The 27,387-nt window shown below is 39.6% G+C and overlaps 2 protein-coding genes across 2 annotated transcripts in view; both read left to right on the top strand.

The window, feature by feature from the left end:
* LOC149181039 (ARM repeat superfamily protein) overlaps window positions 1-27,387 on the top strand; it is a 403,985-nt gene that overhangs the window by 176,967 nt on the left and 199,631 nt on the right. Inside the window, exons 8-10 of the mRNA XM_089416422.1 lie at window positions 10,696-10,857; window positions 13,492-13,565; window positions 13,697-13,794. Of these exons, the coding sequence (XP_089272548.1) occupies window positions 10,696-10,857; window positions 13,492-13,565; window positions 13,697-13,794 (334 nt within the window). The remainder of the gene's footprint in view (window positions 1-10,695; window positions 10,858-13,491; window positions 13,566-13,696; window positions 13,795-27,387) is intronic.
* LOC149181040 (uncharacterized) lies at window positions 3,632-7,687 on the top strand. Its single transcript, XM_089417965.1, has 3 exons — window positions 3,632-3,662; window positions 6,593-6,734; window positions 6,863-7,687. The coding sequence occupies exons 1-3, from the start codon at window positions 3,632-3,634 to the stop codon at window positions 7,314-7,316; spliced, it is 627 nt and encodes a 208-aa protein (XP_089274091.1). The 3' UTR covers window positions 7,317-7,687.

The following is a 27,387-nucleotide window of genomic DNA, read 5'->3' as shown; positions in this document are numbered from 1 at the left end:
GCAAGAAGAAACCTGTGTGGGAAATTGATGGGGAGCTTATTGCAGGCCCAGGGCAGCACATAAAAAAAATTTCGAACAAACTTCCTGCGAATAATGAAACCCCAGACAACAGAAAATGGATCGGAAAACCCTCTTAAGATTCACCAGGGCTCTTAAAATTTTGAATCAGCTGTTTCAGATTTGTCTGAATGAAACCCTGAGATATTTCTCAAAACCTGTACCTGTAATCCTGCAATGGGAAAACGAAAACCCAGAAAATATATGCAATGATTGAAAATAAAACCCTAAAAACCAGCTACAAAATTACAAAATTATAGCTCTACAACAGCCAGATTTGTCATTTATCATCAATAATATTTTAGAACTTCAGATTTACTATGAAAATACTTTAGAAATCTCTCATGCAAATCAGAAAACAAACTAAATGATTAACCTAGGATAAAAACTAGCTGGGCTCTGCAAGAAAATGCTTGCGGGAGTTGGCTGGTTCAGTCGAGAACTTCCCCAAACGCCCACTGGTCTTCTTCAATAAGGGTTTCCTGCACAACTCATTTCAACCGTCAATAAAGAGAGGAAAAACAATACTAGATCTCAACAACAATGGAGATACCTGCCATTACTTCAGAAAACCTAATACCATTCAAACCCTAGAAAGTGAACAAGATACCTGTGCTCAACAATACTCTACAAAGAGCTATTTCTAATGGCTGAAAATTAAAATATGCAGAAAATAAAATAGCTCACAGCACTTCCAGAGAATAACACCAACAAGATTTCAACCCCAAAGTCTTTCTTTATTAGCACCAGAAAAAGTTTACAAGAGAGTTTCTTCAGCACAAGACTCACAGATCGAATGATCTCAAATGACCACTAGCACCCTATTTAAAGGAAAAATTCCCAACAGCTAGTTCGAGTGATCCACGTCAAAATGATCTCGACCGTCGATGAGAATCAAGATATCTCTTGATCTCATCCGTCGAATTTTTAATGTATTAAAAAATTGAAATTCTGCATTTATTTACTCAAAATATTATTATTTTATTATTTTTAGGTTTTTTACTTTATTTTATTATTATTTATATATATATATTTTATTATTTTTTATTATTATTATTATTATTTTTTTTTAATTTTTTATTATTATTATTTTTTTAAATTTTTTCTTAATTTTTTAATTTTTTTAATTTTTAATTTATTTTTAAATGGATCCTCGAACTTAGCTTTTGGGAAAATCACCTAGGACTTAGGACTTATGAGGGGATTAAAACATTTCTTAACCCTCAAGACACTTTACATCATGACTTTTACAACTTTACATCCAAAGGGGGGGAAAACCCATTTGACATAGACCCTCATAAACCACCCAGTTCTGCGACACAACTATAATCTAGCAGATTAACACACTAGGATTCTCCTAAGATTCTAATGACAAAATCCATTCCGGCTTTGGGGTTAGGCTGAAGGAAAACTCTGCCGATCATGGATTGGTGAGACGAAAAACCTTCCGGAACGTAGATTATCACTTAGAAAATTAGGTCCACCTAGGCAATTTACATACATGACTCATATCTGCTAAGATTATTTACAATTTATACATGCAGACTGGGTTTACAACATAAATTGATCAAGCTGTCGAATGGCACGGACATGTCGATCAAGCGCTATCCCTTTTGCGAAAAAGGGGGCGTACTGCTATGGGTAGTTGACCCGTAGTGGTCAACAGTATCTATCATTTTACCCTCTTAAGAGGCTTATTTCATGTTATGGAGCTATCTTGATGGGCTTGTCACCAAGTAATGTTATTTTGTACATTATTTTATTAGTTGGGGCATCATTAGGCCTAATTAGGCAAATCGAACCCTTAGAGGATGATATAAATTGATGAGAGAACCATTTAATTCTCATTATCAGTTGGATTTGGATCTTTATCTCTTCTTGAGAATTTTGCTATAGATATTGGAGGACGAATTGGATATCATTGATGCATTTTGATATTTGGAAATCTTCTCTTGGTCTTGGAATTTTGTTTTTTGTCTCTCTTGATGATTGGATATATTCGCTATACTTGTAAGTGTCATTTTCATGATCTATTTTTCTATTTCATGTCATATGTATAATGTATGAAATTTTGGCTCATGAAGTTAGAGTTGCTACCCTAACAGAAATGTGAATTTGTTGAATCTTGACTTTGTGATGGTTTTTCATATATTTCATGCTTGGTATAGTGAATGAATGTTCCTATGGGTATATGATCTTCATAATTACCTTGATAAGTCATCAATTGCAACATCAAGAAGTATAAATTTTCCTAGTGACCTAATTGCTGCCTTTAGGGCTATGCGAAGTTGCTGGGGAACTCCTTGATTGGGTAAAAAAAACTCTAAACATTAAAATCTCATTGACTCCATTCTCCCAATAGACTAGGCACTGGTCTAATCCTTGGTGATCACCTAAACGGAAATCTTTTCACCTTCTCTCTCTCTTTTTCTAAGCCCTAACCCTAGTGTCTCCTTGGGAAGCACCCGAAATTTATTGTAGCCATCCATTTTGTGAGCGAGTTGGTCCATAGCTGCGCTAGGGTGTCCTCTAGGCCTCCACAAATTTTGAGATCAATCCCGTGGCTAGATTTGGAATTATTCCAAGCCCTAGCTCCAACTCCGTTCTTGGCTCTAGGTCTCATTTGGTTAGTGGCTTCATTAAGGATCATTGCACTAAATCTCAAGACAAATCTAACTTCCTTGGTCCTTTTCTCCTCCCTTACTTGGTCAAGACCTTTTGTTTGAAGTTTCATTTGAAGCCCTTGACCTTGTTTGGGTCCACTAGGGCTTCTTTGTGGTCTTGCAACCTTGTCACTCTAACCTTACAAGGGTCATTCAAAGAGCCCTATTCTCTTAGGTTTCTAGGTCTAGGGTATCCCTTATCAAGATGCATCCCTAATCCCTAGGTCTAGGTTTCCTTTAGCCCTTCTTGGAGAGCCATACATCTTGCTTCTTAAGCAAGTAATCCCTATCATTTGAGCCTCTCCTTTGAATAGGCTCTTGAAATCAGTGTTGATAATATCGCTGAAATATCGGCGATATTCGCAAATATCGCGATATTTTCGGCGAGCCGAAATATCGCCCCCAAAAAATCGCGATATTTCCCTGTTTTGAATTTCGCGCGATATTTGCGATATTTCGGCGATATTTTCTAAAATATCGCAAGACGATAGAAAATATCACCGACGGCCTGTATAAATTGGGTTTTTGGTTTTCTGTTTCACGTCATTTCGTTTTCGTGAGAGCTGGAGACGCTGCGAAGGAGGGTTTGGCTGCGAAGGAGGGTTTGGCTGCCAAGAACAGGTATGAATCCGACACCAACCCGCACGTTCATTATTTGTCTGCCCATCCATTATTTGGCTGCCCGCACGTCCATTATCTGTTTGACTCTGCGTTGCTAGTGTTACATTTCGGGTCCATTATTCGGCGTTGCCAGTTCAGGTCTGCTATACCCATAGGTGTTGTGTATAAACTTATAAAGTTATAAACCAATGATAAAATATCTCTATGAAATTATCCATGTATTAAATAATAAATCTACGGAGGCATTGCGTGCTTTGAAAAAAGACAATTATTCATTCCTATCACAAGCCATGGCAATTTATGGAGATTCTGTTAATGCCAGTAAGGTGAGCTTTTCTTATAGATGGATTTTTTGCAACAACCTAACTTGGGTAATCATGTATAAAAATTTAAAAATGTGCACAAAAAAGTTCAGAAGTTGGATTTGCAGTGGTACAAGTCCCTGGACTAATCTGATAGCATCCAGTGAACATTAAGACGTTTATGCAGTCTTGCAATCACTCATCGGTAATGGGCACAACTATGCATGGAGCTTGGAACCTTTACATGGTTCTGCCTATTTCTAAACAGATATCATTACACGGCTGCATGGTGTTTTTTGGGGCAAGCAATAAGCCACATATAGAATACCTTCCCAGAACCTTGCAAATGTGTATGGTCCCATATGCCCAGCCTGTCAAATGAAGGTTCTGAGCAGAAAATCTGCATAGAGCTTATTGCTTGTGCTTAAGAATTGCCTTATCTTCCCTCAATCTGATACCAGGGATAGCTTCCAGGTGTTTGACTTTTGTCAATCCCCTTGCTTGTGACCTCAAACTAGTACTAATATCACCTCCAAGTGTCTCTCTCCTTTGTCAATCACCTTCCTTATAACCTCAATCTAAGTACTAATATATGATGCTTCTAGGTGTTTATCTCCTTTGTCAATCAAAACTAGTACTAATATCAAATTCAGATGTCTATGTCCTTTGTCAATAGCCTTACTATCATATCATGTTTCCAGGTGTTATCTCCTTAGTTAATCCCTTTGCTTTTAAGTTTTGAGGGTCAACAAGTAACCAACATCAAAGTAATAGATGCTGTATAGGTTAGGATATACAACATTTATTACTCTGCTGCAGGGTGCATGATGTTTATCCTTGCTTGTGATTGTTATTGCTCTTACACTTTTAAAAGCTAGGCTATTAAAAATTTAATTTTCTTTCAAGACCTTTGGATTTTTCTTGTAGAACTTTGTTAAAGTTTAGTCCATTTGTCTTTGAAGAATGAGGATTTGATATTGAGACCTGCACCCATGGAATTTCGTAAATTCGTATTACTTATTAAGTTACTAATTCCAATTTTTTTTTGGTGCTGTAGGTTTCCTTTTGAGTTAGCCCACTACAAAATACAAATATGCCAAAAAACTTGGACCCATTTTGGGAGTATGGGATCCCTGATGGTGGGACAAATCGTGCATATCTTGCATGCAAATTGTGTGGGACCAAGATGACAGGTGGGGTTACACGACTGAAATACCATCTTGCTAGACTCACTGGACATGATGTTGGCATTTGTACAGTTTCTAGTCTGGAGCTTATACGAAAAGCTCTTGAGGCAATTGAAGAAAAGGACAGAAAGAAGGAAGAGGCGGAAAGAAACAAAGTTGAACGTGCAGGTAGATCTTTCGGGATATCTTCTCCTGATTTTGATGTTGAGGGTAGTGGCCCTACTGGCCCTAGTGGGAGGGGCTCCACAACTGGCACACCATCACATGCTAGCGCTACTGCTAGTGTGAATGCGAGGTCACCATTTTTTGTTCCACGAACAGGAGCTGGAGCACAACCTGGCATAAAATCGCTTGTTAAAAAAAAGGAGAAGCAAGAAGCAGATAGAGTCATGGGGAGGTGTATTTTTTGGAGCGACTTACCTCTCAGCATCACAAAAACCAATCCATTTTGGCAACCAATGTGTGATGCTATTGCTGTTGTGGGCCCAGGGTACAAAAGTGCCACATATGAGGAGTTGCGGGGGCCAATTCTTCAAGCAGAAAAACAGGACATCAACTCTAGATTGGCGGAGTTGAAAAAGACATGGGAAGTCACTGGATGCACAGTGATGTCTGATGGTTGGACAGATAGGAAGGGTAGGACCCTTCTAAATTTCTTGGTACATTGTCCTAAAGGTACCATGTTTATTAAATCATTGGATGCATCAGAACATATCAAAGATGCAGCAACGATATGTGAGTTGTTAGATGGGTTCATTCGGGAGATTGGTGTGCAGAATGTGGTGCAAGTCATAACAGACAATGCAGCTAATTATGTGTCTGCCGGCAGAATGCTTATGGAGAGGCATCCCACATTGTTCTGGACTCCATGTGCAGCGCATTGTCTTGATTTGTTGCTTGAGGATATGGGGAAACTCTCCTTCATCAAGGAGGCAGTTGATATGGCTAGGAGCATCCCCAAGTTTATTTATAACCATGCTTTTGTTCTTAGCCTTATGAGGAGGTTCACTAGAAACAAGGAGTTGTGGCGTCCTGCCATCACGCGTTTTGCCACAACCTTTATTACTCTTCAGTCTTTGCTTCGATGTTAGTTCGAGTTGAAGCAAATGTTTGTGTCTGATGATTGGCGTAATTGTAGATACAGCAGGAGACCTGATGGGAGAGCCATTGCAAAAATGGTGTACTCTGAGACATTTTGGCGTGGAGTACAAGAAGCATGTGCAGTTAGCAAACCTATAGTAAAGGTTCTTAGATTGGTGGATGGAGAGAAGCCTGCGATGCCTTATTTGTATGAGGGCATGGATAGGGCCAAGGAGGCCATTCGTTCCTATTATGCAGACAAGGGTTCTGCTGGCCTTAATAGGCAGATGATGTTATGGGATGTAATCGATAGTCGGTGGACAGGGATGCTTCATCGACCCATTCATGCAGCAACACTCTTCCTCAACCCTGCATTTGCATACAAATGCAACTTTGGTTTTGATGGCGAGGTGATGGAAGGGCTCCATTCCTGTATTCAGAGGATGGTACCTGATTCTGAGCTTCGTAGCAAAATCAAGTGCGAGGTACAGTGTTATCAGGATTGTGTTGGCCTATTTGGCTTTGATGATGCCATTAAGGAAAGGGACCTCTTCATGCCACGTAAGTGACAAGTCATCACTCATTAGAAATTAGAAATTTGAATTTAATTATGTTTTAAGTTTTAAGTTTTAAGTTTTAACTTTAAAGTTTTTGAATTTTTTATTTCATTATTTTGTTGTAGATCTTTGGTGGCGAAGCTATGGTGCAAGGGCACCAAATTTGCAAAAATTGGCTATACGAATCTTGAGTCAAACATGTAGCTCTTCAGGGTGTGAGCGCAATTGGAGTGTATTTGAGAAAATACACGCCAAAAAGCGCAACAGGTATAACTTTGAACTCAAGCCTTCAGTTGAGCAATTACACTTATTGTAATTTTTAATTTTTAATTTATGACCTTCAAGTGTCAAGAGTCAAGAGTCAAGACTCATTACTTTTTTTGACACTCTTACAGGTTGGAGTTCGCATGCCTCAACGATTTGGTGTATGTGCATTACAAGATCCGACTTCGAGTGAGGCAAATAGAATCACCAATGGATACAGATGCCATTTCCTTAGACAATATTGATGTATTGTCTCCGTGGAGGGTGGAGTCTCAGGAGCCCATATTGGAGGAGTCACCTTCATGGTTAGAGCCAGTGGCAGATGATCCATTAGAGCAGGGGCAGCAAGAGGAGGACTCGGAGTCAGAGGAGCAGCAGCACTTAGAGGAGGAGCAGGAGGAGGAGGACACTGCGGGAGCATCAACATCAACACCATCTGCTATAGATATAGGAGAGCATAGCTCCATGCCTATCACTCATTATTTGACATTAGGTGCAGAGGCAGTGTCAGGGCCTTCTACTACTAGGGGCAGGCCTGGCAAACAGCCCATCATGTTTTCCCGTAAAAGGGGGAGAGGGCAGTAGATAGATAGCTGCTAGTTTTATTTGTTATGCTACATGTAACTCATGATGATGAGATACTTTTATTATTATATGTGATGTTATTTTGTATTGGTTCTCCACATTTGAGTCCTTGAATGGACAATTATCAGGGATTAGCACGATTTGGTATCGCCTTTGATATATCATTTCTATTTGACATCATATATATCAGTGTTTTCTTCATATTTATGTGCCAATGTGTTTATTTCATGTTGTTATTGCTTTATATGTTTAAAAATCTGAAAAAAATGAATATATTATGCATTTTTTATGCTTGCTTTTGTTGTTTAAATTCTGAACATGAAGATGTTGCTTTAAAAATTAAAATAGTTTCTTGAGTGTTTGCTGGGCACTGTATAGTTATACTCATTTATTGCCAATTTTTTGTTTTTTTTGTGCCCTAGGTTTGAATTAGTTCACTACAAATGTCAAATATGCCAAAAGCCTTGGACCCATTTTGGGAGTATGGGGAGGATGTTGGTGGGGCAAATCAGGCATATATATCATGCAACTTGTGTGGGACCAAGATGTCAGGAGGGATTACACGATTGAAATACCATCTGGCTAAACTCTCTGCATATGATGCAGATGTGATGCCTTGTATGGTTTCTAGTGCAGAGGTTATACAAAAAGCTCGTGAAGCAATTGCTGAACAAGACAGAAAGAAAGCTGCTAGGGAGAGGCCAATGGTCTCAGATAGATCGCTGCTAGTTTTATTTGTTTTGCAACTTTTGCTACATATAAGTTTATAACTCATGATGATGAAATTACTTTTAAAGTTTTATATATGTGATGTTGTTTTGTTTGAGTCCTTGATTGGACAATTATCACTATCAGGGATCAACAGGATATGTGATGTTATTTTGTTTGAGTCCTTGATTGGACAATTATCAGGGATCAGCAGGATTTGGTATCGCCTTTGAAGTTTGATGTCTCATTTCTATTTGACATCATATATATCAATGCCTTCTTCATATTTATGTGCCAATGTGTTTAGTTCATGTTGTTATTGCTTTATATGTTTAGAAATCTGAAAAAAATGAATATATTATGCATTTTTTATGCTTGCCGATATTTGCCGATATTTTGCCGATATTTTCGCCGATATTGCCAATAAGATATTTTCCGGACCCTCACCGATATTTTCCCGATACCGATATTATCAACACTGCTTGAAATCACTACCTCTCTATTATTGATTTATTATTCCTACTGATTTCCGTTGTGCCGAGACTCCTCCCATTGGTGAAAGTACGTAAAGAGGAGGGAGCTTTAGCTGAGGTGACAATGGGCTATTGTTGCATTGTTGTCATTTGGTTTAGTTGTTACCCCTTTGGAACCCCTCTTAGGACCCCTGCTAGATTGAACGGTATCAATACCCAAAGAATGGAGGTGAGATATAAGGCTTGTCATGTAGCATGGAAAGTGTTAAGTATGGTATAGGGAAAATAGAACACACTATCTCAACTGTGGCTCCAAGTAGTGCCCCTCCTATAACCCAATAGGCCTTAAGCAAGGTCCCATTGGACTAGGGTTAAAGATTAACATCCCTGGTAAGGTGAGAGAACAAAATTTTGTTCAAGGTCTGTCAATCTTCCAGATCACCTTGTTATCCATATTAAATGCCCAATACAAACAAGTATATGTACCGGGTACCCGATTGCAAAATGATCAAAGTACCTTTTGAATAGCAGCCCACCTTGATCGAAGTGTTAATGTTGGATTGTGAGAGGCACATGGATGATGGAAATGGCAGGAGGCACATGGCATATCATCATCTAATGGTGGCTGGTAGGGGCTGCTGGCTAGCTGGCTATCAAATGTAGTAGAAAAAGTTTTCTCCTTTGGGGTTACCCATTTTGATGGGTAACAAGCCCACTTTATTTCTTTGTTGTAATTGGGTATTTCGGATGAGGGTTGGACCATGACAATAGGGAGCTTCAACTAGGAAACACATTTGTATTTCATTGAAAAATCAAATCGAAGATTGGAGAATGGCACACTAAGGGCGGCTCCTAGTTGGGTCTGAAAGGTGCAAATCATTTTAAGTGAAAACTGGGGGCGACTTCTCTTTAGAGACCAATCTTGCTTTCCTAAACAGGTGCAAGTCCAACTTAGAGGCAATTGTGTTTCACAACCCAGCGTGTGAAGTAAGTTTATTGTGGCATAAGGCAAGAAAGCACAACAACCATTACATTTGGAAAAATTAAAATCTTTTTATTTCCTGTTTTAGTTTAGATTGATTAGCTTTCAAGTTTATCATAAGAAAGCAAGTATATTTATATTGGGTTATTGAAAATAGAGTTAGATCTTAGGCAAGTTTTGATGCGTTGAGTTTGACTTTGATACGAGCTATGTAATTATTTTATCTACGGTTCTAGTATCTATCTTATTTTGTATTTTCAATTGGCGTTCCCATCTATTGTATCAGTGATTCAGTATCTATGTAATGCATATTTATTTTGATGACTTAATGAGAAAATTGCAATTTATGGTTCTGATTTATTGTGTGTTTGTTATTGGTTCATCATTGATGTAGTATAGTAAGTAGTCACTAGTTGTACGATTGAATTTATATTATGTAAATGTTCTAGTTTCTAACAATATTTGAATCTTTATGTCTATATTTCAGTTGTGTGTGTGTATATATATATACTGCATCCTTTGTGTCCTGTTTCTAGGGTCGCTGCTTCTTTTGTTGAACATTCGTATTTACATGCCCATGCCCCATCTCATCGTTTCGTGTGACTTATATAGAGGAGGATGTTAGAAAAGGAAAGATAAAGGATAATTCCAACTTTACTTTCAAGAATTTAATATTACCATTAATTACTAGGGTTGGATTTTTTGCTTTCACATTTATTATTTTATTTTAATTTTTTCTTTTTTAAATTTGACTTCTGGTGGTCCCTGGCCATGACCATACGAAACTGGTATATATATATATATATATATTTTTTTTTTTTTTTTTCCCTTTTGTTTTTGAATTTGACTTTTAGTGATCCCTAGTTTTGGTCGCATGATTTTCTATGGAACTGGCCAGTTCAGTGATTTAGGGGCAGTTCTCTACAGAACTGGCTGGTTTGGTCTGAAACTGGCTATTTCTGGTTTGGAACCCTCAATCAGACTGATACAGCCCTAGAACTGGTTGGATTGGCCTGTTTTGTCAGTTCCAGTTCAATTCTGATAACACTGCATACTGCTCTCACATCTTTATATCAAGTTGAATTACAATTTGAATTTTGTACCATTATATTTGGTTATGGTGGTTTAACTACTGAACTTTTAATGTTACTTTAACAACGTCTATTTCTTGTTTTGACTTTATTCATCATTGTCTGATCTATATATGCATTTTCAGGTGCGCATTCGGATTTTGGCTATTATTGCTGCACTATTTGGTATCTCAAATGAGGCAGCTACTGCAGTTCACCGATCAGGTCTTCTTGGCATGTTTGAACAAGAACTTAACAGCACAACTGATATGCTTGCTACATTGAATGTCTTGGAAGTTCTATATGAGGTACATAGAGAGCAACCTATCTAGATTGCAAATATTCATGAATGAGGTGCATGTGATTGGGATACTTTTGTTGGATGCCATAGAAAGGTAGACTATTATGTGTTTAGGCTTCATCTTTCTAAGGAAAAGATAAAACCCTGAAAGCATAGTATGCTCATAGTGTTTAAGAATGTTGGCAATTATCTGTTTATGACAAAGGAGATATTGTGGATGCTAACAAACCGTTTGAGAGATTTTCTAAACGCATTTTGCTACTGTATGGTCTTCTAAGTATGTAAACAGTGCCACTTATCTTTTGTTAGTTAGCCTGTCAAAGTTCAGCCCTTTTGGATTTCTAAATGCTGAGGAAAATTCATCTATTGAAGAGAATGAGAAGCACTCACATTAGGTTGATGGAAACAATCATTGCATGAACTACCACAAATTGGGTAATGAGGGAATATACTTAGTTTTTGCATTATCATAGGATCTTTTTAGAATATAGTGAGTGTAATTATGCTTTGCGATTCTTTTGATTCAACTGACTGGTATGTTGTTTACTTATGTACAATCACATAATTAAGACATTCATTCTAATGACCTTTTTTCATTAGTGCTGGAATGATATGCATTTAAGATTATATAAATGGGACATCTAACCTAAAGGATAATTATGACATAAGAATATTGGATTTCACTATTAATTTTTATATGTATGTGTTTGAGCTTGTATCCAAAGTGATCATCGATTCTAGTTGTGGTGGACAATGTAACCACTGATTACAATCGAATATGGAATGCATCTGAGCTTGAAATTATTAATTTATGGCATTTCAGTCTTACTGCTTCTGATGAAGTCTTTAAATCAATGTTTATCATTTTCGACTTATATTGTTATTGATCATTTTCTGAATTAACTATCTCATTGCGTTTTATTTCTGGTTTATCTCTGTTAGAATTATTTGAAGTTTTAATGGAGCAATGAAAGGTATGTTGTAGCTTACGTTGTAAACATTAAATGTAGAGTCATGTCACTTTGTAATGTTCCAAACTAAGGAAAATAGTGCTATGCAAAGCAAATAATAAAAAGTTAAAAACAACACCATAAAAATTGAAACATTCAGCGCACACCCATAAAAAGTCCAGGAATATCCAATAACTAAGCCATTTTTTTATAATTTGGGAGAAAAGTACAATAATGTGGAAGTGGTGCACCTGAGCTTGCCTCAATGGCAAGCGTGATCAAACCCAGGTGGTAATATGTCAAGCCCAGATGGCACAATAACTGCTGCCATGATGCCATGCGCTGCCCCTGTGAAACTGTGTTGTCTGTCGCTGGAAACCCCACCTCCGGTGCTCAAACAATTACAGAAAATTAACCCCGTCCTCTCCACCAAATACCTAGAATAATCTACGAAGGAATTGGCTAAATGTTGACCTCAGAATTTTGGCCCAAATTCCCCTTAGCTCCTCTAGCTACTGGTTGAGTTGTGACCCCTGTTTGACCCCTTAGATCTACCCAGAAAATTCTATAAAATTAGAAGTGTGATCCTTGCCCAAAACCCAGAAAAACCTAGAAAGGGTTTCCCTTAGTTCCAACCTTCAAAAATTGACCCTCCAATTTCGAATAATGTTGCTGTGATTGATCCTGTCAATCTCTACGCTCCCAAATTCAGCAATCCTCCTCAAATGACCCTCCAAGTGATCTCCTACTTCTCCCGACCAACTCCAGCGTGAGCCCAGTGATGGCTCTCTGCGCAGGCCTAGGTGACTGTAAATTGAACTGCTCCAATGCAGCAACCTCTTGCTCCAAAGCTCTCCCAGAAGGTTGATCGTCCACTATAGCTTCAATGCCCAAACTCCCTCAGTAGTTGCTGCCTGGATGAACCCATAAGAAACACTTGCATGTTCCCCTTCTGCATCCTCCAGAAACACGCACTGGCTGAGACAAATGCTGAATGATATGACTTTGAAACTCCACCAGCTCTCCTCCAAGGTAGTACAAATTGCCTTCCTAGGGTGGCACTCGAAGTCCACCGAAGCAAGGGTTGAGATCTCTGCTCGGAGACACTCGTGTGCTAAACAACACAGTAACCCGGTTAAGCAGCTCGAGCAACTAAGGTTGAGTTCAATATGTCAAAAGATAAGACGCTGAAATGAGGAGAGTTGCCTTCCTTATATAGATTTTGTGGAACAATTTTCCCTCCATTTTCCCTCCATCGTGGGTTCTTCACTTAACCATCGATTACCCCTCCATGCAAATCGAACTGGGGAATGCGTATTCTCCTAGTGTGGGTGGCCCCCACGTACAAATTAACCACACTGAAATAACTTCTACTAAATCTAGCCTCCTAGTAAAATCGAATGGGCCTCATCACCTCCAAAATCGGCCCCAAAATGTAGAAATTAATCTTGTTCCAAAATAATTTAGGAAGGGGCATTACACACTTCATGAAATGGATAGTCAGTAGAAGAAAATTTTCGGCCTGTTTTATATTCTTCTCAGCCTGAGAATTTCCACTGTTACATTGGGTTCTTCTTATTGAGCATTTCCTTTTGCTGTGAGAATAATTTATTAAAGGCTGTCTGATATCATTTTCCAATCAAGTTTTCTAAATTTTCAGGATGTTCTTTACTTTGTTAATGTCTTTACAGATAGTAACAACTCCAATTGCTGCCAAGTTTCTCTTAACAAAAAGCTTGCTTCAGCGATTAGCTGCTACCATAAGGTAAAATGCTAGCTTACAATATTTGAGGCCTTTGTATATGGAGGGTTTGATTTTTCTGTAGCTGCAAATATTTCCCACATGGGGGAAATTTTGAACCTTTGATAAGCAGGACATTGTTTATTCATCTGCAGTAATAGTGCTGTGGATTCATTATTGCGATCAAGGTCTATTACAATAAGTGCGAGGCTTCTTTCTTCTGATGGCATCTACTCTGCAGTTGATGAATTTGGTAAGCAGAGGATTTATTAGATCGATATTTGTATGGATTGAATCGATATTTAGGAACTGACTCATGCAAAACTCATACTATCATTTCATTCTTGATTTTAACATATGTTTGACATATGAATGTTAGTTTACTTTATGTTTGTTACTACAAAAATAGTGATGTAAGTTCTGGTCAAGATTCTTGTGCATTTTATTATTATTTATATTATAGAATATTTCGAAGCTTTTGGGTTATATCTAAAGTCTATTATTTCTTTTCCAGCTAAGATTGAGATATATCTTTGATTATTTCGAAATAGAAACAAAATAAGTAAGGAGTATAGTTCTTTCAACAATTTATTATTTTGCATTTCATTTTTTCCTAATTTGTTGAAGTTGGATTGAAAAATGTGGTTTTATAGGTGACCAAGAATAGTTATGTAAGCTATTGTTAGTCTTCTTTCTTCTGATAGCATCTATTTTGCAGTTGATGAATTCAATAAGCAGAGGACTTCTCAGATCAAGATTTGCGTGGATAGAATTGATATTTGTGGACTGGCTCATGCAAGACTCATACCATCATTTCATTCATGACTTTAACATATGTTTGAAATATGAATGTTAGTTTACATAATTTTTTGTTACTACAAAAATAGTGATGTAAATTCTGGTCAAGCTTTTGTGCATTTTTGTTTTTTGAGATGATGGGATATTTTAAAGCTTTTGGGTCATATGTAAGTCTGTCTTACTTCTTTTCTCAGATACGATTGAGAGATATGCTCGATTATTTTGAAAAGGAAAATTATTATTATTATTATTATTATTATTATTATGATGCAATTTTAAGGTCATGGCCAAGCAAGAATTGGTGTATGAGACCCCCTTGTTTGTGGGACAAGGCAGTGTTGAAAATATTGGTATTGGCAAAATATCGGCGAGGGTCCAGAAAACATCTTATTGGCAATATCGGCGAAAATATCGGCAAGCATAAAAAATGCATAATATATTCATTTTTTTCAGATTTTAAACATATAAAGCAATAACAACGTGAAATAAATACATTGGCACATAAATATGAAGAAAGCACTGATATAAATGATGTCAAATACAAATGATACATCAAAGGCGATACCAAATCTTGCTGATCCCTAATAATTGTTCATTCAAGGACTCAAATGTGGAGAACCAATACAAAATAACATCACATATATAAAAGTATCTCATCATCATGAGTTATATGTAGCAAAACAAATAAAACTAGTAGCTATCTATATGAAATCACTGCCCTCTCCCCCTTTTACGGGAAAACATGATGGGCTGTTTGCCAGGCCTGCCCCTAGTAGTAGAAGGCCTTGGCCCTGCCTCTGCACCTAATGTCAAATAATGAGTGCTAGGTATGGAGCTGTGCTCTCCTATATCTATAGCAGACAGTGTTGATGCTCCCACAGTGTCCTTCTCCTCCTCCTCTTGCTGCTCCTCCTCTGAGTCCTCCTCCTCTTGCTGCCCCTGTTCTAATGGATGGCTCTAACCATGAAGGTGACTCCTCCAAGATGGGCTCTTCAGACTCCACCCTGCACTGAGACAATACATCAATATTGTCTAAGGAAATGGCATCTGGATCCATTGGTGCTTCTCTTTGTCTCACTCGAAGTTGGATGTTGTAATGCACATACACTAAATCATTGAGGTGTGCGAACTCCAACCTGTAAGAGTGTCAAAAAAACTAATGAGTCTTGACTCTTGACACTTGAATGTCATAAATTAGAAATTAAAAATTACAATAAGTGTAATTGCTCAACTGAAGGCTGGAGCTCAAGGTTATACTTGTTGCTCTTTTTTGCGTGTATTTTTTCAAATACACTCCAATTGCGCTCACACCCTGAAGAGCTACATGTTTGACTCAAGATTCTTATGGCCAATTTCTGCAAATTTGGTGCCTTTGCACCATAGCTTCGCCACCAAATATCCAAAACAAAATAAAGAAATAAAAAATTCAAAAACTTAAAACATAATTGAACTTTCAAATAAAAGTTACATAATTGAATTTAAAAAAAATAGAATTATAAGTAAAGAAATTCTAAATTGAAAATTCTAATTTCTAATGAGTGATGACTTGTCACTTACGTGGCATGAAGAGGGTCCTTTCCCTAATAGCATCATCAAAGCCAAATAGGCCAAGACAATCCCAATAAAACTGTATCTCGCGATTGATTTTGCTACTAAGCTGAGGATCAAGTACCATCCTATGAATATAGGGATGGAGCCCTTCCATCACTTCACCATCAAAATCAAAGCCGCATTTGTATGAAAATGCGGGGTTGAGGAAGAGTGTTGTTGCATGAATGGGTCGATGAAGCATCCGTGTCCACCGACTATCAATCACATCCCATAACATCATATGCCTATCAAGGCCAACAGAACCCTTGTTTGCATAATAAGAACGAATGGCCTCCTTGGCCCTATCCATGGCCTCATACAAATAAACCATTGCAGGCTTCTCCCCATCTACCAATCTGAGAACCTTTACTATAGGTTCACTAACTGAGCATGCGTCTTCTACTCCACGCCAAAACGTCTCAGAGTACACCATTTTTGCAATGGCTTTCCCGCCCTGTTCCTATTGTATCTACAATTACGCCAGTCATCAGACATAAACATTTGCTTCAACTTGAACTGACATTGAAGCAAAGACTGAAGAGTAATAAAGTTTGTGGCAAAACGTGTGATCGTAGGACGCCGCAACTCCTTGTTTCTAGTGAACTTCCTCATGAGGCTAAGAATAAAAGCATGGTTATAAATAAACTTGGGGATGCTCCTAGCCATATCAACCACATCCTTGATGAAGGAGAGTTTCCCCATATCCTCAAGCAGCAAATCGAGACAATGTGCTACACACGGAGTCCAGAACAATGTGCGATGCCTCTCCATAAGCATCTTGCCGATAGACACATAATTAGCTGCATTGTCTGTTATGACTTGCACCACATTCTGCACACCAATCTCCTGAATGAACCCATCTAACAACTCACATATCGTTGCTGCATCTTTGATATGTTCTGATGCATCCACTGATTTAATAAACATGGTACCTTTAAGACAATGTACCAAGAAATTTAGAAGGGTCCTACCCTTTCTATCTGTCCAACCATCAGACATCATTGTGCATCCAGTAACTTCCCATGTTTTTTTCAACTCCGCCAATCTAGAGTTGATGTCCTGCTTTTTTGCTTGAAGAATTGGCCCCCACAACTCCTCATATGTAGCACTTTGGTACCCTGGGCCCACAACAACGATAGCTTCACACATTGGCTGTCAAAATGGATTGGTTTTGGTGATGCTGAGAGGTAAGTCGCTCCAAAAAAGACACCTCCCCATGACTCTATCTGCTTCTTGCTTTTTTTTTTTTTAACAAGTGATTTTATGCCAAGTTGTGATCCATGTCCTGTTCGTGGAACAAAAAATGATGACCTCACACTAGCAGTAGCAAGTGATGCTGTGTAGCCCCTCCCACTACCTTCAGCATCAAAATCAGGAGAAGATATCCTGAAAGATCTACCTACTTGTTCAGCCTTGTTCTTTCTGTCTTTTTCATCGATTGCTTCAAGGCTTTTTGTATAAGCTCTGGACTAGAAACTGTACAAATCCCAACATCATGTCCAGTGAGTCTAGCCAGATGGTATTTCAATTGTGTAACCCCTCTTGTCATCCTGGTCCCACATAATTTGCTTGTAAGATATGCCCGATTTGTCCCACCATTAGGTTCCCCATACTCCCAAAATGGGTCCAAGGCTTTTGGCATATTTGAATTTTGTAGTGAGCTAACTCAAACCTAGTGCACCAATTTTTTTTTTTTTGGAATTAATAAGTAATAACCACCTCATTTTAAAAAATATTTTTTTTTGCTACATTATTTGCAATGTGAATTCAATGAAAAACCATAAATGACAATAAGAGGGTGCATTTGAAAGTTAAAAAAATGGAGGTTGCTGACCAAATATGGAGAAAACCTTTGCATTTGCTCATGGGCATGAAAATCATACTAAATGGTAAAAAAAAAGAAGAAAGCAAAATGTTTGTAGACAAATAGGCAAGCAAGAATAATCCTAAAACTATCAAAAAATTCATTAACATAGGGGTTTATTTGAACATACTTGTTAATGGAAGAAATGAAATTGTCTCACTGTTTTTCAATCTTAGATCAACAAAATCTTCGTTGTTGGTGGTGATAATGGCTATTCAACACTCAATCCTCCTTGGCAGCAAGCACATAGCTCTCCCCTTCCTTCTCCAGCAATCAAAAATGAAAATGGATGAAAAAAAACAAAATCGGCCTTTTCTAGTCGTGGCGGCAATTTTTTTTTCTGTCCCTGGGCGATAGTTTGCATCGTAGCGCGATATTTTCCCGAGATATCGTCGATATTTCAGAAATATCGCGATATTTTCTCGAGATATCGCCGATATTTCAGAAATATCGCGATATTTTTGGGGAGACAAAATATCGTGATATTTCCTCGGCGATATCTCGTTTCCCTGAAAATATCACGATATTTGCGAATATCGACGATATTATCAACATTGGGACAAGGGACCCACCTCCGTGCAACAATTTGACTGCTAAGTCTACGAAGGCATACATAGTCTACCCCCCTCTGGTTTTGAACGTGTGACCTCTTAGGAGGAAACACATGCTCTTAACCATTAGGCCCACTCAAGAATTAAAAAAATAGTTCTTTGTACAATTTTATTTATTGCATTTAATTTTGAATAACTTTTCCAAGTTATGGAAGTCAGATTAAATAATATGGTTTCATAATACCAAGAATAGTGGTGCAAGTTATTGTTAGCATTCTGGTGTAATTTTTGCATGTATTTAAATATAGGATATGTGAAAACTTGAGGGTCAGTTCTATTTTTCTTCTTTCCCCACGAACAATAGTTTTTCTGACTTTGCATGCCTGTCTTTTTTTAACTTCAAAGTTCAGACAGTCCTCCTACAGTTGTTCCAGAGCTGCTCCTTAAAGTTACTTTTCCTAGAGGAGACTACGCTTGTTGCTATTTATGGGTCTACCCTGATCAAAGAGGATGTGCTAGAGTTTACCAACAATCTCTCTTTACTTTTGGTAGATGAGGTTATGCAGGTATGTTTTACAGTGTATCTTCATGATGGGTGACATTCGAAGATGGATTTTATACTGAGCACTTCATGGTGATGAGGGATTGTTTTCCATATTTTTCATTCCCCTTCACACTTTACAATCCCTATTTCATCATCGTACCTCTTGGGGTCTACAAGGCAATGACATACCCCCTCCCTTTGTCCACATGTTTGGGTCAGACCTGGAAATGTTGCCCTAGATGTTGATGCAACTAAAAGAAAGTTAAAAGCATATCATGGTCACAAGAAAGAAACAAAAGAAAAAATATTATAAAATGCAAAAGATGGTTGGGACATTTATATAGCACATGGGCAATAGCTAAACATGAGCTCTACCCCTTATCATTATGGCCATCACCCTGGTTCCTAGGGACCATGACTATCCCACATCATTAAGGAATCCATGCATTTCTCAACCCTTGGTGGGTGATGGACTGCCCCACCTTAAGGGGGTAATAACTGCTTACATCACACACAACATGCTCTCATTCCTTGGAGCCTTGAGTAGTAATACAAAAGAAAAATCAAGAAAAGGCAAAAGGCAAATGAAGAAGGGTGGAAAAACAAAGGTTGTGGTAACTCATGTATCCATAATTTCTTCCTCTTACATCTGTATGCCCAATATGTGGATATTCCTCATCATTGCCACCCTTGCACCCATGGCATTTGGTCTTGAGACCCTTGTGTCCCCATCCATCTTATCATTATTCACATGACCCCTATCAATTGAAGGATGTAGCTAGGACCTGTCTTTCCCCTTAGAGGTTGGGAACACCTAATAGGGTAATTTATTAACCATTCCTACCTAGGGAGGTAACACCACTTCGAGTTCAAAGCCCCAAATTTGAAAGGGAAACCCCATATGAAGTCTCATTATGCCCTTGATTAACAAGTTTGTTTCACTTGGATGCACTAATGAATTATTGTACTTGAAGGTGAGGAGGTGCATTGGACATTATATGTAATTGGCAGGAGGTTCATCATGGGTCGGGCAACTTAATTGGGGCCCAAGTCCACCAGAGAATCATATTGACACCGCAGGGGATGCGTTGAGAGCCATGGGACTCCCATCATGTGCAAAGCAATATTTCACACCATGGGCACCCTTAGCACCTTCAGCAGTTTGTTTATTGCCCCACATTATTTGCGAGATGATGCACTTGGACTAGTGTGCCCAACTGACGTACCATTATGGAGTGGCAGTGGATTCGAGGCCCAAAGGAGGTTTGTTTCTCCCTTGAGGCATGGGAGGGTAGGTACCATCATCAGAACCCTCATTTGGAGCATTATACAGGCTATTTTATCACCAGGAGACCCGTGAGATTAGTGTTTGTGCCCCAAAATCCCTTTGGGGCCCCACATGAATTGCATGGAGAAATAGGGGCCATCCTCTAATTTGTGATTTATGGAGCCCTCTCTCTCACCTTGGCACTTAGAGGAATCAACATGGCCCTCCAATGGCCTACATCAACATGACATCATCAACTCGACTAGTAACTGGATGGCTGATTCATAGTTTGAAAAAGCTACTTCGGCGACTTGTGACCAAGGCTTGTGTCTTGCTCGTTATTTTAATATTTTGGGGGCTAATTAGGCTAATTCAACTTAGTGAGACTCATATAAATAGAACTTAGGTTCATTTGTGAGAGATCATCATCGCACTTGGATTCTTTCTCTTTTAAGGAACTCACACTTTTTCTTTGGAGCTATTTGGAGACTCTTTTGATGCATTTCGATGTTTGGAGATGATTCACACTTGTTCTTTGGAGCTTCTTCTTGCATAATGGATGGATATATTGCATGTTTCTTTGTAAGTGCCTTATGTTGATAAAATTTTACTTTGAAGTTGTTTAATGCACGAAATTTATGCTCTAGAATATGCTAAATTTTTGCGCTAATTGTTGAAGATAAATTTTGTTGGAAGGTTTCTTTAGTAGAGTATTGCATATGTTATCCAATACAAAGCATGTAATGAATGTTCCTAGTGAATGAATGTCTTTAAATTCTTCATGATTCTCCACTATCTTTGGAAGCGGGTAAATGCTTGAAGTTGGTACCTAGGGCATTGATTTCGAGCCAACTTAGAAGACATTTTATCTCATTTTAAGCATCTTAAGGCTCCATTGCCCAAAGGACTAGACACTAGTCCAAGGATTTTGGTGATCAAACTTCCTTTTCTCCATAATTTTTCTTCTTAAAATTTCGGTCCCCTTCCTCTTGGATGACTAGACTAGGGTATCAAGCAAAATCTTCTAGAGAGTGAACTGGCAGATTTCATGAGCACAAGACTCTTCCTTAAGGTCTTGTTTAGAGGACGTGCAATTTTGGTAAGTTTCTCATGGTTCTCCATCCACAAAATATTGTGCCCTATGTGTGCCCTAGAAGGAAAAAATCTAGCATGTATCTCCTTGGTTTGGGGACTGTTACGCACCACTCGTGTGTGACAGCCAACAACCCCTTGCAGCCAACAGATAGATCGATGTGCCATCATCTCCGCTACCTGAGCTAGCCATTATGCACCCTTGCCCATTTGTCATGATCATATGTTTGAAGGTGGGCCCGTTGAAGAGTGTAACTAGGTTCGATCTTCATAATTGTATTTGAGTCATAATGAAATGTATTTATCAAAAGAAAGAAAAAGAAATTATTATTATTATGACTTATTGAAGCATTGGGTTTCATGCTTGGGTCATCATTTTTTAGGTCAAAGTCCCCATCGAGGACTTCTAGGTTTTGTCTTGAGTCATTGTCCATTTTATAAGACCCTTCTTGGGCTTGTGAATGATGTAAAAGGAACTTTTATTGAGTCAAATAAGTGATTTGTCACCTCCACACCAAGTCGGCCCTTACCTGATCAAGTCAACCTACATGAGGGTAATTTGACCCACAGAAGAGGCTATAAATGAAAAGCAGTTCGATTCATTTAAAGATCATCACACACAAGTTTAGGAAAGGCTTGCTAAATGCTCAAGGGGATGTAGAATACCTCAGTAGAAGTTCTATTGGAATTGATGTCCTATAAGGTTTGTCTAGAAAACAACTGAAAGGTATGTCTTAGACCATAAGCTTTGTTCTCTTCGTGATAAAGGTATATTTATTCATTCTAATAAATCCTCTTTACATTACTAACAATTTCTATGTCTAGGACCTGTTATCGCACAAACTAGCAGGGGTCCTAGGAGGGAATCCTAAAGGGACAATTGCTAGGTCAAGGGAAACAATGGAGCAATAGCCCACTGTCACCTCAACTAAAGCTCCCTACTCTTTATGGACTTTCACTGATGGGAGGAGACCCGGTATGATAAGGATCACAAAGATGAATAGATCAAAGATAGGATGAAGGGTGATCCTAGAAGCCTATTCACAAGAGAGGCTCAAGATTGTGGCTTGCTTGTCTTGGAAGACAAGATGGAAGGCTCTCTAGGAAGGGCTTGGGGAGAATTTCAAGGGTTAGGTTTTGAGTATGTGTCTTATAAAGGAGATCCCTAAGCCCTAGAATTCTTGTGGAAACTTGGGTTCCAGGTGATCTTTGAAGAATTAACCTTGATAGTGCATGGGACCACACAGGACCAAGTGGACCCAAGGTTAGGTCAAGGGGATAGGATTTAGCAACCAATGATATACTTGACCTAATTAGGGAGGGGAAAGGGATCAAGGAATGATTTTCAATGGAAGGCAATGCAAGGATCCTAGTGAGGTTTTTAGCCTAATAGAAACCAAGGGCAAGAATTGGTCTTCGAGCTAAGGCTTGCGATATCTCAAGATCCCACTGTCGGAATCTCATGAAATTTGGAGGGCTTTTTGAGGACACACTAGTGCAGTTGTGGACCAAAAATCGAAGTATTTGGATGGCTATATTGTGAGATAATTGATGCCTTTGTCCTTTGGGAGAGATTGAGTCTTGGAAGATTTAGAGTTTGGATTGATTTCCACTTGTCATGGAGGACTAAAAGACAACTTTGTTGGAATTTCTAAGTTTAACCCGTTAGAACTTCTTCCTGTACTATCTGATTTATTTCTTCCTACTTGTTCAATTACTTAACAAGTTATTTACCAATGTAAATACTGAAAATAAATACAAGTACAGTATCAACATATACAGATCATCAACTGAAAGTAAACAAGCGCACAAGTGACATTGTTGTTTTTGGACTAATGTCCCCGGAAAAACACAATGCGGGAAAATCGGTTTAGCTATTTAGAGGGTTTTATTATTATGCAGTTTTAGAATACAATCTGGGTGCCAGAAATGGCTCACCCAACAAGGAATGCCTTCGGCAGTAGTACCTCTCAGTCGAAGACATATTTCGGCTAAATCACCGGATGAATGATCCCATAGCAACAATGCAGCTTCTGCTGCTTTGCGTCACTTTGATAGGGACTGCGTCACCCTATCCGGCTTCTTCAGCGCCCATCTGTCCCACGAAATCCTCCAGCATTGCCTCTAGGCCCTGCGTCAGCCTCTCTGGTCTCTGCATCAGCTTCTGGAGCCTCTGCGTCAGCCCTTAGACACTCTGCGTCTCACACGCTGGCCTCTCTGGCTCTGCGCAGCTCCTCGCTGCCTTTGCGTGGCCTCTAGCTGGCTCTGCATCAACCTCTCCCGGCTCTGTGCTAATCCTTCTGGTACTAACTCTGCCTCTTTGCTACGTATTCACTGCCCCTCAGCTGCAACTCAGATCACTCACTCGATTTCCTCAGCAAACCCTGCCCTAGAAAGTCAAATTCTTGATCTCTCTTGGTGTGTTCTCCAATTGACCCTCAAGCCTCCTCTTATACTTTTCTCGTTGGTCCATCAACGACAGAGATTAAATCTCTAATCAATGGATAAGATTAGCTTTGGCTTGATCCATGACTTTTGGACCCTTCTAACCCAGTTTTATATTAATACCCATTAATATTTTATTTTTCCTAAGTTTAGACTTAGGAACTCCATTAAAATTATTAATTATTTTAATATCTCCCAAACTGGTTAAAATCTGCCCAAACCATTTCTGGGTCTTGGAGATCTCATGTGCTTTAGCCTCTCCACCAATTTTCATGGCTAGAGCACATTCGATGCTACCCCAAATCAACACTCCCTCTTAGCGAGGATTGTGCTCTAGTAATACTCCTCACTGAGTATCACCCTGATCATCCAGCATCGGTCCTTGTGCTGATGCTAAGCCTCCCCGCCCAACATCCTCTGCACTGCTGCATCATGTACTGCTGCCCATGACCTTGCCACTGCCACTGCTGCATCTGTATGACAACTCCTTTTGCATCTGTGCTACTGTTGGTCCATATACCCAACACTGCATCCCCTTCTCCTCATGCTGCATTGTGCTGCCCATAGCACTGCCACTGCTAACTGCTGCACTGCAACCCAGTTACTGAGAAGGAAGTAACTGATCCACCCAACTCTAACATCCCTGTCAGGCTAGAGACTCTCCCGATGCTGAAGCTCCCTCTGTTGCTAACAAGTGCTCCCTCTACTGACCTCTGCGCTGCTGCAACAACTCCATGCATCTCGCACCGTTGCACACCTCTCTGTGCCATCCTGCACTGGTGCAACACTCCCGTGCTTCTCACATTGTTGCAGACTGCTATCCCGGGACTCCTGCACTATAGCACTCTTTGTTGCTTCATCCACATCCGTCTCAACTCTCTACCAACATCTTCCAGTCCCGCTACTCCTCTTTGGGGTTCCCGTAGCAAGGTAGAATCCAAGAGGTTGGGTACCTCAAGGATCCTGCCCCTCATCGCCTATAGTTCGTTAGACTCTAGCTCGATGTCACCCCACTTCCTCTCAAGTGGCGCATGAGCACTCATGGCACAGTCGTCATCCTCCTCGACTTCTTTCACCACCTTTGCTGGCGCTGCCTTCGAGTCAAAAGCCTCTCCCATACTCTTCTTCCTCAGACACTGGTTCGCATAGTGACCGAGTTCCCCACAATGGAAGCACTTGACCTTGGAGAGGTCCTTCTTTCTCTTCTCTTGCTTTCCCGCAGATATCAGAGCCGCATCTTCTTCTTCCTCCTTGATTCTGACCCCTTTTCCGCTACTCCTCGCCTTGATCACCCGTTTGATCTCTTCTTGACGAAGAGCCACTCACAGTTCCTCCCAATCTGGAAGGCTCGACCTGCCCAGTATGCTTTGGACAAATACCTCCCAATCCTCTAAGATTGCATTCAATTCGGTCCTCACCATCAGTTCCTGATTCGACGTGGCCCCTTATGGAAGTTAGCTGGTCACAAATCTCCTTCAATCCACCGAGGAAGACATCTATCTGTTCTCCCTTCTACGTCTGGTATGATCGCAGCTGATTTTTAAGTAACATCTTCCTCTCCATGGAAGTATGCCGGTACAATTTCTTCAGGGCATCCCACATCTCATTTGTCGTGTCCTCGGCAATATGCGGCACCACATGATCCTTGACCCCATCAAGAATGATGCACTCTGCCCTGGCCATTGCCTCCTCGTACTTCTCATTTTCAGTTGGGTCAATTGAGATCACTATTGTTTTCAAGGCAAAGTCCTTGATGTGATATGTATCTACAATGGACAAGATCTTGGCCTTTCAGACCACGAAGTTGGATGCTCCGTCCAACCTATCCTGATCTCTCAGTCCATTCACGGCCATTATGCTGCTCTTCTTCCGACTCATCTGAGTCTCTTTACTGCCCTCCTGGAAGTCCTTGATTCGATTCCCTCTGAGTTTCGATTTCCTTTCTGGAAATCCATCCTCCTTGGTCTTGCCCTCTTAGGGACTGCTCTGACCACAGTACCCCACCAGCTTCGCTCCGCAAATTATCTACAGCCTCCTATACCCCAACAACTTGAAGGACTGAGCCTCTAGGCTCTACACAATCCTGACACCGGCAAAATCTGCACCTCCTGGCCATAGAGTCGATCCTTCCTGACTGAGAAAGATGACCGGGCACTGCGTAGGTCAGGTTTGCTCCTCTCTGCCTCTGTGTTGATCCTCCTCTTGGCTCGAACTGATGACGCAGGCCCTCTGTGTCACCCCTTCCTTGTTGCTTTCTGCTAGGAACAACTTCTGTCACTCGGGACAATTGTTTCTGCTACTACTGTTCTACTCGATTCATGCCTTCAGTTGTCTTGTGATCTGTAACCACGCTCTGATACCATGTTGGAATTTCTAAGTTTAACCCGTTAGAAATTCTTCCTGTACTATTTGACTTACTTTTTCCTACTTGTTTAATTACTTAACAAGTTATTTACCAATTAAATACTCAAAATAAATACAAGTACACTATCAACACATACATATCATCAACTGAAAGTAAACAAGCACACAAGTGACACCATTGTTTTTGGACTAATGTCCCCAGAAAAACACAATGCGGGAAAACCAGTGCAACTATTCAGAGGGTTTTATTATTATGCAGTTTCAGAATACAACCTTGGTGTCAGAAATGGCTCACCCAATAGAGAACGCCCTCGACAGTAATACCTCTCAGTCGGAGACATATTCCTGCTAAATCACTGGATGAATAATCCCATAGCAACAATGCAGCTTTTGTTGCCCTGCATCACTCTAATAGGGACTGTGTCACTCTATCCGGCTTCTCCAACTCCCAATCTGTCCCACGAAATCCTACAGTGCTGCCTCTAGGCCCTGCGTCAGCTTCTCTGGTCTTTTCGTCAGCTTCTGGAGCCTCTGCATCAGCCCCTAGACCCTCTACGTCTCACACGATGGCCTCTCTGGCTCTGCGCAGCTCCTGGCTGCCTCTGTGTGGCCTCTAGCTGGCTCTGCATCAACCTCTCCCGACTCTGCGTTGATCCTCCTGGTACTAACTCTGCCTCTCTGCTATGTATTCACTGCCCCTCAGCTGCAACTTAGATCACTCACTCGATTTCTTCAGCAAACCCTACCCCAGAAAATCGAATTCTTGATCTCTCTTAGTGTGTTCTCCAACTGACCCTCAAGCCTCCTCTTATACTTTTCTCGTTGGTCCATCAATGACCGAGATTAAATATCTAATCAACGACTAAGATTAGATTTGGCTTGATCCATGACTTTTGGACCCTTCTAACCCAGTTTTATATTAATACCCATTAATATTTTATTTTTCCTAAGTTTAGACTTAGGAACTCCATTAAAAATATTAATTATTTTAATATCTCCCAAATTGGTTAGAATCTGCCCAAACCATTTCTGGGTCTTGGAGATCTCATGTGCTTTAGCCTCTCCACCAATTTTCATGGCTAGAGCACATCCGATGCTACCCCAAATCAACAATTCATTCATTCAAACATGGCCTAATCATGATACAACACTATTTAGAGATTCAATTTCCACAATTTCGTTCCAAGAAAAGCAACAAATTAACCCTAGAATAGCAAAAATCCCAATATCATGAATGTAGCAACATAAAAAATCAAAATAACATTAACATAGTACTTACATGTAAGAAGAATATATCCAATCACCAAGATATGCCAATCATAGAAGCTCCA

The sequence above is a fragment of the Pinus tabuliformis genome, chromosome 3_2 (genome assembly GCF_031772625.1).
Source record: "Pinus tabuliformis cultivar Carrire ecotype Pingquan chromosome 3_2, CPIR1, whole genome shotgun sequence".
In the NCBI taxonomy this organism is placed as follows: Eukaryota; Viridiplantae; Streptophyta; class Pinopsida; order Pinales; family Pinaceae; genus Pinus; species Pinus tabuliformis.
Note: the sequence above shows the minus strand (reverse complement) of the source record. Positions and strands in the feature narration are given on the sequence as shown.

What these genes read in the sequence shown, in the direction of transcription:
- LOC149181040 (XM_089417965.1), top strand. Translation starts at nt 3,632, where the DNA reads ATGGCAATTTATGGAGATTCTGTTAATGCCA. An exon ending in TGGAGATTCTGTTAATGCCA is followed by an intron (nt 3,663 to 6,592) that starts GTAAGGTGAGCT and finishes ATTTTGTTGTAG; the next exon opens with ATCTTTGGTGGCGAAGCTAT. An exon ending in CACGCCAAAAAGCGCAACAG is followed by an intron (nt 6,735 to 6,862) that starts GTATAACTTTGA and finishes ACACTCTTACAG; the next exon opens with GTTGGAGTTCGCATGCCTCA.